General features: G+C 31.7%; 1 protein-coding gene across 1 annotated transcript; it reads right to left on the minus strand.

Annotated features, from left to right (window-relative positions):
* Positions 1 to 431: 431 nt before the first annotated feature.
* LOC126878867 (uncharacterized) lies at positions 432 to 4,366 on the minus strand. The gene is made up of 2 exons (XM_050641759.1): positions 4,015 to 4,366; positions 432 to 3,509 (listed from the first exon to the last, which is right to left on the minus strand). Exons 1-2 carry the CDS (start codon positions 4,085 to 4,087, stop codon positions 787 to 789), a joined length of 2,796 nt encoding a protein of 931 aa, XP_050497716.1. The 5' UTR covers positions 4,088 to 4,366; the 3' UTR covers positions 432 to 786.
* Between the last annotated feature and the right edge of the window lie 10,291 nt (positions 4,367 to 14,657).

A 14,657-nucleotide genomic window follows, 5' to 3' on the forward strand; every position in this document is an offset into this window, starting at 1 on the left:
AATGTCAAAGTTACCATACAACCTATGGTATAGGGACCTTGGGCGCTACTGACATTTGAGGCGCTCAGCGCCAAAGTGAACTAACTACCAAAACGACAAAACAGAGAAAATGGCGCTTTAAGATTTTGCACTTCTAACATACTTACTTTCAGAATTACTAATTAGCAAAGAAAAAATAATTTTATGTTTATTTGATACTTTTTACTAACCAATTAGTATTCTAGTTCAAATATAGCTGAATATTATTTATTGATAATAATAAAAGGAGCATGGCACACTTTGGCATTTAAAGTTTTGATGACATATGGCTCTTACCATTACTTTCCTTGGTAGTTGAGTCGGTATAGCGTTATTGAATTAATATACACCATTTTTTAATAAGAGATATTTGTTCTAATTAAAATATGTTTAATTTATAAAAATTAGAAATCTGTTCAATACACATTGGTTTTATTGTCCAAAAACTTACAAATAAATCGTAAATCTAAAGAAACAGAAAAATGGTGGTTAGACTGGTTTGGCATAATGGTTCCTCCTGAAGTTTGGTGGTTAGGCTATCATTCTATGCATAATAATGGTGTCAATAATAAAATACTATAAATGAATGCAAATAAAAAAATAATACATTATAAATGACAAAGAAAAAATTTTAAAACCTATAAAAAAAATAAAATACAACAAAAATAGCCTACAACAACTTTACAATTATTAAACTATAATAAAATTATAAAATTTTATTAATTATTTATTATTCTAATAGTAGTTACAAAAATAATTATAATATTATTAGTTTTCATCTTCACTGCTTGAAGTATACAGTATATCTTCAACACCAACAGAAGTATTGAGGTTTTTGTAAAACTCTTGAGCAATTGGGGGTATGAATACCATTAGATCTTCAATGTCTTTTATTTTCTTCTGGTCAACTGTACGCCCATTTGGGTACAACAACGAAAGAGGAGAAGAATAAAGGTTTAGTGGACCTCGTTTTTTTAGATCCACTTCATGGAACTGACTGTTCTCATTGAAAGAAGTTTTGTACAATATTTTCAAATTACTATCTTTTTTTATTTGGATGTGAACCATGGTTCTCCAGACAACCTTCTCACCATCTTGTGTTTTCTTCCTATTAGTAATTTGCTTCAAAAGCTGTTTTGAAGAGAAAAACATCTTAGAAGACATCATATTAACTATAAAAGGTCTTTTTTTACATGCATTCTTTACTACCTCAGACCAGTCTGCAGGAAGATAAATTTTTTTGTAGTATTTCTTTGCCTTTTCTATTAATCCAAAGTCTTGATCGCATGGTAAATATGTATGGCCTGGAATTAAAAATTTATGGTCAATTTTTTTCACATGAAATTCGTTACTATTTACAACATAGTCCATAATAGCTGTCAATTTTATGTTTTTGTTTTGACCACCGCATTGATCACTATACATGATTATATGAGATTTATCCCCAGCATGATATTTGAAGAAGTGGATGAGGCATGAAGCAATTTCGTCTGGGCCTCTGGAAGCTATAGATTCGTTCCATAAATATGTAATAACTTCATCCGTTGTCATGTCATGGATTCCTAATAAATATGTCCATAACTGCCTTTTGTAGTAACAGATCCCAACGTCTAAATCTGGCGTTGGGAGGGTTTTCATGAGATCGAAACAGATTAATAATGAATCACTGTTTAGTGCTTTGGTAATTGCAACATCAGACTTCATTGCTTCTCTGGCTTGTTCGGTCAATATTTGATGCGATTCTAGTTCTTCCCTAAGGGATAACTTTTCTACTTCATTAGAAGAACAGTCAATTTTATTTTTTAGCAAGTTGCATGTTTTGCACGTGTCTTTTAAAGGAGGGTGAAAGTGATAATTAAAATCTTTATTGAAGACATCTCTAAAAACGTAATCACTACTTGGTACAAACTCTGGGATTTCGTCTTTACAGTGTTGTTTATACAGTGAATACATAATATTAATATTTAAAGATGGTGATAGATAGAACCTATGAGGGCTTTTCTTTCGAGAATAGTGAGACTGATAAACAGGGAATTTTTTCAAAAAAATTTTTATATGTTCACGAGTTGAAATTTTAGTTTTATTATGGGGCTCATGTTTTCCTCTCATATCGTCAGGTGTTGTTTTTAAAATGGCATGTGAGATTCTTTGGTCTGATATTCTTAGGGTATGCTTAAAAACATTCTTACAAACTTCTATAGTGTTTACATTTGAAATTGGGAAAAAATAGTGGTGTGAAAAATTCCTCTTACTTGTTTCATTTTTTGTACGCTTTCTCTTTACTTCACTCACTTTAACATGTGACTGAATGTACATTGTCTGTAATTTCCAATCTTTCAAATTGTAAAAGTATTTATGTATTTCTTCTCTTTTTTCGGAAATAAATTTTGTCTTACATTTAAAATTACATTTGCACTCAAAAAATCTGAATTCCTTTTCTCTAACTGTAGTTCCTTTTACCGACAAATATTCCTGTCCACTGTTTCTAAGGCGTTTTCGTACATTCTTCTTCCATTTATTTTCATCCCTCTTTCTTTTTCTTGAATTGGTTGGTTCTTCTGTATCATTTTGTATCTCTTCATGATTCTCAGCATCTATTATTTCACCCTCATTCAATATGTTTACATTGTTTTCATCATGAACATCATTTATATTAATATCTACGTTGTCTAGCTCTTGAAAAACTTCGAAAGATCTTTCATCATTAATAATAATCAAGTTATCTTCATTCTTTTCATGATTCTCAGCTTCTATTATTTCACCTTCATTCAATATGTTTACATTGTTTTCATCATGAACATCATTTATATTAATATCTACGTTGTCTAGCTCTTGAAAAACTTCGAAAGATCTTTCATCAATAGTAATCAAGTTATCTTCATTCTTCTCATGATTCTCAGCATCTATTATTTCACCTTCATTTAATATGTTTACATTGTTTTCATCATGAACATAATTTATATTAATATCTACGTTGTCTAGCTCTTGAAAAACTTCGAAAGATCTTTCATCAATAATAATCAAGTTATCTTCATTCTTCTCATGATTCTCAGCATCTATTATTTCACCTTCATTTAATATGTTTACATTGCTTTCATCATGAACATCATTTATATTAATATCTACGTTGTCTAGCTCTTGAAAAACTTCGAAAGATCTTTCATCAATAATAATCAAGTTATCTTCATTCTTTTCATGATTCTCAGCATCTATTATTTCACCTTCATTTAATATGTTTACATTGTTTTCATCATGAACATCATTTTTAGTATCTACGTTGTCTAGCTCTTTTAAACCAGTCAAAATAGGCCTACTATAAGAGTGTTCAAAAGCAAGTAAACTAACAGAAGTTTCTTGACTGTCTTCAATGTTAGGATTTTCAGAACTTTGATTAATAAATATTTTCTTATTTTTGTCAAAGCTGTTATTAGATCCTGGTATTGGCAGTTTATTGATGCTAACTTCGATTATTTTTTCATCTTGTATTGTGTCTGAAAAGAATGGATTGGATTAGTCAACTTTAAGACAATTTTCAATGCCATAGTAGCCTAACCACCAAAAAACCACCAAGCGACAGTTAATAAAATGCCAAAGTAGCATAAATACCATAAAGTATAAAAATATTAAGATACAATGTAAATAACGCTTTTAGAATCGCAAAGTTAATGAAAACTAATGTTACTGTATATACCTGAGCTTCTTACACTTATCTCGCTAACTGGTTACTCAATTTAATTGTATTAAAGTAAAAAAACTACTCGCATAGGATTGATTCATAGCGTGTATGTTAAATATTAATTTTAATTTTGCTATCGTACATTTAGTCAGATTAACAATTTTATATTCATAAGAGGAGAATATTTTATAGCCTTGTATAAATTACATAGACTATTTCCCATTATTTACAAAACTATAGAGCTTATTTGAGACTATTACATGATATAACCTAGAAATGTAAACATAATTTAAGTTGGGTTGTAATTAATAATGGCTTACCTTTGCTATTAGCCTCAGTTTGTAACACATCAGTACACTTCTCTACCATTTTTATTGTTCTTTTACGAAACATTTTCCTTGTATTTTAACCACCAAAAGTCGCATGTAAAAAATCACTTCACAAGCCTATTTAAAAAACACAATGTATTCGTCGCTTAAGTCAGTTTGGCATGGAACGTATCAGAGGTTGACATTGGTGCCAAACTAAATAACTGTTGATGAAAAATTCCCCACTACATTTTTGTCTGTTAGACTTCTATGGCATTATAGTATAAAAAATATGGACTCATTTAAGAGCGTATTCAGCAAATCTCCAAATTGTCGCTTAGTTCACTTTGGCGCTGAGCGCCTCATTTAATCTCTCCCGTGACACAATAACCCCCTCCAGGCCGAAACTAAATTTTTTGAGTAGTGTCATAGCCACCTTTACTTAACAAGCCATGAAGTTGAAACTTGGCAACATCTATTGGTAGACCGATTAATTCTGACAGTTCTCATTTGTTTTTAAATAATTTTCACTGTATTTACAGAGAAACTGAAACATTTTACAATATTTCGTGCTCCAAATTATAAAGAACATTAAAAGGTATGTTATTAAGATGATTTTAGTTCAATATAATATATTTTTATATAAACTTGCGTGCATATAGAAATCCGTCCACTTAAAAATTGTGTCATTTTTAATGTCTCATATTTCCTAAACCTGTTGGCAGATTTAAGTGATTTTTATAATATGTTATAGCCTAATTCTTTAACAATACCTCTGTAATAATATTGTTGGTAAACAGTTAAATTTTTATGGTGTACCGGGCATTTAAAAAATACTGAAATTAAAACCCAACTATAGACTCCGGTTTTCTTAACATTCTGTTTTTTTGATTAATTTGCTTATGTTTAACGACGAGATTTGTTCTTTATCAATTCAGGGTGTTTCTAAATAAGTTCGACAAACTTTAAGGGGAAAGGAACAAAATGAAAAATTTTGACGCCTGTATTTTAAAGGTAATCATTTTTTTCGAATTCTGAGAAAACTAATAAGTATTTTTGAAAAATTGAAACGCAGAATAAAAGATTACTTTATTACCGAGGGCCAAAAGTCCCTTAGAATGAATAAAAAGTTTTTTTTAATGACATATTTGAAACTCAAAATCACACTAAATTTTCTTAGGTTTTCACCCCTGTAACTTATTAAAATAAACATAGAAGTTTTCAGGAACTTTGGGTCCTTGGTCCTAACGTAATCTTTCACTCTGCGTTTAAATTTTTGAAAAATACTTATTAGTTTATATTCTTGTTATAGTGTCATAGCCACCTTTACTTAACAAGCCATGAAGTTGAAATTTGGCAACATCTATTGGTAGACCGATTAATTCTGACAGTTCTCATTTGTTTTTAAATAATTTTCACTGTATTTACAGAGAAACTGAAATATTTTACAATATTTCGTGCTCCAAATTATAAAGAACATTTAAAACTATGTTATTAAGATGATTTTAGTTCAATATAATATATTTTTATATAAACTTGCGTGCATATAGAAATCCGTCCACTTAAAAATTTTGTCATTTTAATGTCTTATATTTCCTAAATATGTTGGCAGATTTAAGTGATTTTTTAATATGTTATAGCCTAATTCTTTTACAATACCGCTGTAATAATATTGTTGCTAACCAGTTAAATTTTTATGGTGTACCGGGCATTTATAAAATACTGAAATTAAAACCCAACTATAGACTCCGGTTTTCTTAACATTCTGTTTTTTTGATTAATTCGCTTATGTTTAACAACTAGATTTGTTCTTTATTAATTCAGGGTGTTTCTAAATAAGTGCGACAAACTTTAAGTGGAAAGGAACAAAATGTAAAATTTTGACGCTTGTATTTTAAATGTAATCATTTTTTTCGAATCCTGAGAAAACTAATAAGTATTTTTCAAAAATTTAAACGCAGAATGAAAGATTACTTTATTGCCGAGGGCAGAAAGTCCCTTAGAATGAATAAAAAGTTTTTTTAATGACATATTTGAAACTCAAAATCACATTAAATTTTCTTTATTTTTCACCCCTGTAACTTATTAAAATAAACATAGAAGTTTTCAGGGACTTTCGGCCCTCGGTCCTAACGTAATCTTTCATTTTGCGTTTAAATTTTTCAAAAATACTTATTAGTTTTCTTAGGATTCGAAAAAAATGAATCCCGTTTATATTCTTGTTATTGCTTTTTTTTTGTATAATAGACGTTACTTACAAGGAATTACTTTTAATATTATTTTGTACAAACTTATAATTAATAATATTTTCTTATTCGACTCAAAAAATACTATAAATTTTACCAGAATTTGTACTTTAAAATCGTAGTTTCGAAAGCGGTAGTCCGAAAGTCGGACTACGGACGTCATCAATTGCGACGTTGCCTTTTTCTCTTCATGGCTTGTAAAGTAAAGGTGGCTATGGTAGTGTGGATATCTATAATAATCACCTATATGTTTCCTGCAGCCGATTTTGATGATATACATAGTTATAAACAACTGAAGATCAAAAAACGCTAAATTTTCGTTTTTTTTCGTTTATTGCCAAATGGCTAAGCATTTAAAACAAATTTGGAAGTAAGAAACTCATAAACCATATAAAAAAACTTCAATATGGCTTCCGCTGAATATGTATATCCTTATTGGTTGCTTAGAAAATTGCAAAATAATTCATAAATTTTGAGTTTTTATAAATATTCATAACTTATGTAAAAATGAACTTAGAATCTTCTTATTATACGGACTGCTGGGACTTCTGGTGCTTAAATTACACACTAAATTTCATAACAATTGGTCAAATAGTTTAAAAGTTATTGAATTTGTTTATCCCAAATTAATTTTTTTGTAACACTATAAGTCAGAAAATGATGAAGTTACAGTAATACTTTGGATAGTTTATGAAAGAAGAAGATTTATACTTATAACTTAATTAAAAAGAATGACAAAAAATAATTCTAAGTATCGCAAAATTATTTTGCAAGAACATGTCGATTTTTTGCTTATAAACAATTAAAATAACTTTTTAACCATTACCCGTAGAAAAATTATTTTTTCACATTTAGAAAGACTGAATTTTTATACAAATTTAAAAAGAGAAAAAATTGTCCTAGGACAATTAGGGACGAAGTTGCCGCCCCCCATTTTTTAATTCACAGCAGCTTTCTTTATAACAATTACGAAATCAAATCAGTCACATTGGAAAGAGCATACTTCAGAGTTTTAATGTACCAAATATAAAAAATATATACTTTCAAACAAATCGTCCACAAAGCTTCAAAATGTGATCCTTAAAATCGGCCGGCCTCGAAACTTGGGAGATCGATGAGAAGGGGGAAGGAAATGTTAGTAGCTGTATCTCTTGTTCTCTCCTATGAATTTCGACGTTTCTTTTTTAATTTGTATGTACTTTTTGCGTACAGTACGGGTATGCATTATTTAAATAAATTAATTGTTATATACACCATCAAATTTGTTTAAACCATTTTTTTTTATTTTTTTAATAATATTTGAAGTAATTTTAATCAGAAAAATACATATTTATGAATAATATAATAATACCATTTAATACATAGTTTTTTATTAAACTTAGTAATAATTTAAAGTATGAAAAAACAAATTATCCCATTCGATTGTTTCTAAAAATAGTATTGGTCTCTGGAAATCAGAAAATCTCAGATAAACTAGGTTTTATTTTTTTAGTAAACATGCTATTAGATGAATGAAAAACTGAAGTTACAGAACCACCAAAAAAGAGATAAACGTAATTGATTGGGGTTGGAAATTAAGCTAAGAACCGTTAGTGCCGATCCGATCAACAGATCTTCTTTATATCAGATATTTTATTAAAATAAACTATCTGCTCTTGCAAAACTGGTTGCACCGAGTACTTGTTAGTACAGAGATATAAATAGTTTATGGACTTCGATTATCAAAACCTCAATCTTTCTCTATTATCTATTTTGGAGTTTCTTTTTTTAATCTGCATGTACTCTTTGCGTACGTTACGGATATGTTTTTTGTTAATAAAGTGGTTATTTAATTAACTATGTAAATTGTGTAAACAATTTTTGTAAATTCTTTTACGATATTTTTAGGATGACTTTGTTGGCAATTATAGGAGTGGATCATATGCACTTGACTTTACAAAAACTTATAATAAATGGGTAACTGATAATTGTTACGTTTTTCATAAAAATACAAGTATTCCTAGATAAACCTCCTTTAATTTTATTTTAATAATCTTGCTCTCATACCAAAATGTATGAAATATATTTTGTTTTATTGCAATCTTAAAATTATAACTTTCAATGTTTTAAGATACAATTATTACAATATTGTAGAAAATTTCTGAAAATGATTTTGTTCTTTCTATCCTCTCTCTAATTTTGTTACATTTCATTTTTCGTTTATCTAGCAGCATGTTTATCAAGAAATAAATCCTAGTTTATTTGAGATTTTTTATTTTCAATTTAATATTATAAGCCAATTTTAGATTTAGGAATAATTGAATAGGATTAGTAATATAATAATTACAGTGTGTAACAAAAATACAGGTCATTAATTTAATCGCATATTCTGGGACCAAAAATAGTTCGATTGAACCTAACTTACCTTAGTATAAATATGCACATAAAAAAGTTACAGCCCTTTCAATTTACAAAATGAAAATCGATTTTGTCCAATATATAGAAGAGATTTTTTATTGAAAATAGACATCCCTAATAGCACAAGGACGTCCAATGGACGTCCATTGGACGTCCTTCACGTACTTTAGGGACGTCCATTGGACGTCCGTTTTCGTCCGAGGAACGTCCTTTATACGTCCTATTTTGGTCCAAATGTCGCGCTACCGAACGTCCATTGGACGTCCATCTAAGGTCCGAGGGGACGTATATTGGACCTTAATCGGACGTAAATTGGACCTTAATCGGACGTCCTAGGGGACGTAAATTGGACCTTAATCGGACGTAAATTGTACCTTAACCGGACGTAAATTGGACCTTAATCGGACGTAAATTGGACCTCAATCGGACGTAAATTGGACCTTAATCGGACGTAAATTGGACCTTAATCGGACGTAAATTGGACCTTAATCGGACGTAAATTGGACTTTAATCGGACGTAAATTAGACCTTAATCGGACGTAAATTGGACCTTAATCGGACGTAAATTGGACCTTAATCGGACGTAACTTGGACCTTAATCGGACGTAAATTGGACCTTAATCGGACGTAAGTTGGACCTTAATCGGACGTAAATTGGACCTTAATCGGACGTAAGTTGGACCTTAATCGGACGTAAATTGGACTTTAATCGGACGTAAATTGGACCTTAATCGGACGTAAATGGGACCTTAATTGAACGTAAATTGGACCTTAATCGGACGTAAATCGGACGTCCTAGGGGACGTGAATTGGACCTTAACAGGACGTCCAATTTTGGTCCAAATTCCACTTTGCCAAACGTCCAATGGAGGTCCACCTAACGTCCAAGGGGACGTTCGGTGGACGTCAATTGGGCCTTCATAGGGCGTCCCAGTTTGGTCCAATGTCTTGCTGCCGAACATCCATCTAACGTCCTGGGAGGACGTTCGGTGGACGTCTATAGTTGATATTTAGACCTGTGAAGAATGTATTGTGGGAAATAAAAAATATATTTTTTAAGAAACTTATATTACATCTTATATTAAATTACAATTATTGGATATTACATTATTTACATTAAATTACAATACACTTCTCCAAGAAATTAACGCACCACCTTAAATATGGGGTATTTTTGATGTCTCTTATTTCCTAAACCTGTTGTCCCATCTAAGTGATTTTTTTATAATATTATAGCCTAGGCTATAGGTTACCTCCTTAAGCTTGTCATGCACAGGGAGCTATGCTGTAATATATGTATATTATATCATATCGCTCTCTATAGTAATGAGTGAGCCTGCAGACAGGAAACAAATGGTTCCGTATGTGCAGGCTCACTCATTACTATAGAGAGCGATGTGATATAATATATACAGAGAGGTCCTAAATTATGGAATAAATTAATTTTCTCTAAAATGGACGACTATAGAGAAAAATCCGGAAACAGGTTGATTTTTGTGTTTAAATTACAACTTTTTGACATATATTTCATACTAGTGATGTCATCCATCTGAGCGTGATGACGTAATCAATGATTTTTTTTAAATGGGAATAGGGGTTGTGTGGCACCTCAGTTGAAAGGGTTTTCAATTCTCTATTCAGTAATTTTGAATGTGTACGTTCCAATTAAACTATTACTGAGGTACCATTAGTTAAACAGAATGTTTTTAAAACTTTTTTGCCTCTTTGTATTTTTTTCGATAAGGCACGTTTTATCGAGATCTGGCTTCTTTTTTAATATGGTTCAAAATATACCTAAAAATGTAAAGCATAAATAAGTTTGCATAATATTACCAAGTCTCCATAATGGTACTTAACCATATACAAATATGTGGTGGATTTGACAAATATTCAAAATATTTCGATAAAAATTAACTTTTCGAAAAAGCAATAACAGGCAAAAAAGTTTTTAAAACGTTGTGTTTAAATGGTACTACAATAATAATTAATAATAATAATAATAATAAAACCATATCTCCAAACCGACCATCTCCCATATTATCAATACGTCCCTGAGAGTATGCTTGAGGATGGCAACTACAAGCTATACTGGGACCCCACTGTGCTCACAGACCAAACAGTGGCGCATAATAGACCAGATCTCGTATTAGTCAATAAATTAACGAGACAAACAACCCTCATTGATGTGGCACACGGAACTAATGGTTCCGTGTGTGCAGGCTCACTCATTACTATAGAGAGCGATGTGATATAATATATATTACAGTATATAACTCCCCGTGCATGACAAGCTTAAGAGGAAACAGTAGCGAGCAACAGGTAGCGAAAACGCGTTCCAAGATTGCGGCTGTAATTTTGAATATTTTTTTGAGATATTTGGCACACGCATTCGTAATATAATAAAGAATGGCGGTACAGAGCCCAATTTGAAAAATATAATAATATGTGAAAATTACTCTGTAATTAAATACAATATTAAAAAAACGAGCCTGTACCGCCATTAAGAAGAACAAAAAAATACACTTTCTTCAAATAAACTTTTTTATCCAATGCCTAGATGTTGTGTCATTTTGGAACTACTAATGAAATAAAAAATTTTAGTAGTTCCAAAATGACACAAAATCTAGGCATCGCATAAAAAAGTTTATTTGAAGAAAGTGTATTTTTTGTTCTTCTTAATGGCGGTACAGGCTTGTTTTTTTAATATTGTATTTAATTACAGAGTAATTTCCACATATTAATATATTTTTCAAATTGGGCTCTGTACCGCCATTCTTTATTATATTACGAATACGTGTGCCAAATATCTCGAAAAAATATTCAAAATTACAGCCGCAATCTTGGAACGCGTTTTTGCTACCTGTTGATCGCTACTGTATCACCTTAAGTCGGCGCACACAGTGGAGGCGGTTTCCGCTAGCGGGCAACGCTAGCGGGACCCCCTTTTAAACGTTTTCAAAAAGAATGCACGTCTTTAAATGTACACGAACATAGTCAAAGCAGGTCCGCGCGGTCCAACCGCCTCAACCTGCCTGACCGCTTTTGCTAGAATGAGAATTTAGTTTTTTCCGCGCGGTTTTAATGTTTACTGCAATGATAATTTAGTTTATTCGCTCTTTTATAATAAGAATTAATAGTTCTCCATGGATTAATTTTATAAATAATTGTACATTATAATAAACAAAAGTAATAAAGTCAATCTTATTGAAACCGTAATTTTGTGTGACTTAGATATTTATAAAACCATTCCAATATTAACTATTAACTAAATCAGTACTTGAAAAATAAATTTACAACAAAACTACTTACCTCAATGTTATAACAAGCCTTTCTTCCGGAAGGATAGCCTGCTTATGTAAATTACACCAGTTTTTAATTAAACGATACTCCTTCTTCTTAAAGTGCCTATCCGTTCCGGATGTTGGCGATCATCATGGCTATCTTGACTTTGTCTACCGCAGCGCGGAACAGTTCAGTGGTAGTGGTATTATACCACTTTTGTAAATTTTGAAGCCAGGAAATGCGTCTTCTTCCCGGTCCTCTTTTACCATTTACATACCTTCCCTTGGAGAATCAGTTGGAGAAGGCCGTAACGTTCTTGATTTCTCATTACATGTCCTAGATATTCTAATTTTTTTGTTTTGATGGTTATGAGAAATGCACACTCTTTCCCCATTCTACGCAGGAATTCCACGTTAGTAATTCGGTCAACGCAGGATATACGTAAGATGCTCCTATAACACCGCATTTCGAAAGCTTCGAGCCGATTCATAGATGTAACAGTTAGTGTCCAAGCTTCCATTCCGTAGAGCAGAACTGTGAATATATAGCATTTCAACAGACGGTATTTTGTTTTTAATGATATGTCTCGACTGTTGAAAATGGGTCTCATTCTAAAGTATGCTGCTTTCGCTTTTATTATTCGCTGTTTAATTTCTGAGTAGTCCCATTCGCTATTTAAATTCGTACCCAGATATGTATATTCTCAACTCTTTCGATATTCTGTTGGTTGACTGTAAGTTGAGTGTTTAATATTGTTTTTAACGATACTCCACTTTCTCCAAAATATATTTAAAAGTCTCTTGAGTTATTCTCATATACTGGAAGAATCGTTCATTATCTTTTAATTTTTGAAATAGATGATGATATTCTCCATAAATTAATCTTTCTCGATTAATAGGATGTACATCAACTCTCTTTTCAGTTTAATCAAAACAGAATCTAAAGCAATTATATCATCATCGGAAGACGACATTTTGCTACAAGTAGTAGACGCAACTGCCAGATTTGAACGATCTCTCTCGCTTTTACCCGTCTTCACTGTGTTACCATACCCGCGCGCGAGAACCGCGCGGTTTGCCCGCTAGCGGAAACCGCTTTCACTATGTGTGCCGCCTAAGGAGGATATTATAAAAAAAATCACCTAGATGGGACAACTGGTTTAGGAAATTCGAGACATCAAAAATGCTCAATTTTTAAGGTGGTGCGTAATGGGCTGTATATTATACATATATTTCAAATCGACACCTTGCTCATTTGGAGATAATGGACAATTTCTTAAAAAGAAAATATTCTAGTATACTTATTATATAGTGTAATATTATATTATAATATTATAATAATCATTCAACTTTTGTCTAATTTTTTTTCATCCGCCTTCGCTTAGATATTTCAATATTATAAATAGATTATAAAATACTGAGATAAATACCTTTTGCTTACCAGGTACATACCAACCCAATCTGTTTGACAAAAGAACCGTTGGGTAGAGGTAAGTAGTAAGACGAACAAAGGGGCCACCGAGCTAGCGGAAATTTCCTTTAACAATAAATTTTAGATTCAAATCCAAGAAGTTACATTGCAGTAAAAATTCAAGGAAGTCTATACTTTATAGAAAATCAAAAAGATTGGCTAGAATGCAATTATGTACTTATACAGAGTGTTTGGTAAAGAATAGGCCATAGATTAACCTTAGATTTCGGAGGGTAAAATAGGTCGATTTAAGTTAACTTACATTAGTACTAAAGTTGATAATAACCGAAATACAAGGTGTCAAATTTAAACTTTTATTTTATTTATTCTTGAATATTTCCTAACAAGCATGGGATAATATCACGAAATTTGGTAAGCGGGGGTTTTTTGGGACAAGAAATCTAAATTCAACACCAAAAATGATGTATTGCCCAGGAAATAATCAAGAATAAAATAAAAGTTTAAATTTGACACCCTGTATTTCGGTTATTATCATCTTTCGTACTAAAGTAAGTTAGCTTAAATCGACCTATTTTAAGCTCAGTAATCCAAGGTTAAGCTATGGCCCATTCTTTACCAAACACCCATAAGATTGAAAAATGTATGAAAAATATACCAGAAAGCATAAGAAATATATCAAAGAGCATGAAAAAATATGTAAATGTAATAAAAAACGTAAATAATACCAATGTTTGGATACCAGTTGTCCTGGCTGGTGGTTTTGTCCACCATTCTCGGCGAGTTTGTCCTCTAGGCCATCAGGAATCGATAGGCTATGTCCAGACGGTGGTAGCAGCAGAGTCTGAATGCTTCCTCTTTGGCGTTCACTTACCAAGAAGTGACTGGCTGCAACGTGGAGCTCCAGTAGCTGTCTGGGGTTGATGGCTCCGAAAACTTCTCATCTGATCGAGGAATCAGGAACATAGACTGTTTCGGCACTTCAGAAAATCTCCAGGAGCAGGAATCCTCAGGGTGGTAGATTAAAATGTTGTGCGCCTATGTCAAAGGGGCACATAATAATCCATTGGATGGACTTATGCATTGATGCTCTAAATGGCCCGATGAGGCGGTCGGACTCTGTGTTATGTTGTGAAACAGCGTCTTCATAGTTTTACGTAATATATAGTATATGTATAAGTATATTACACTTTAATTCGTATATAATATAATTTCTTACATTATGAAAATCAGTGGTTAATGAATAAAACTCTACGCGGAGCCCTAACGACGACAACGACTGAGAGATCAACTCTCCAACTT

The sequence above is a fragment of the Diabrotica virgifera genome, chromosome 1 (assembly GCF_917563875.1).
Source record: "Diabrotica virgifera virgifera chromosome 1, PGI_DIABVI_V3a".
NCBI classification, from domain to species: domain Eukaryota; kingdom Metazoa; phylum Arthropoda; class Insecta; order Coleoptera; family Chrysomelidae; genus Diabrotica; species Diabrotica virgifera.

Bases quoted from the DNA above. Each gene is read 5' to 3' on its own strand.
- LOC126878867 (XM_050641759.1), bottom strand. From the start codon at position 4,087: ATGTTTCGTAAAAGAACAATAAAAATGGTAGAGAAGTGTACTGATGTG. The intron at 3,510-4,014 runs GTAAGCCATTAT...CATTCTTTTCAG, and splicing joins AACTGAGGCTAATAGCAAAG to ACACAATACAAGATGAAAAA.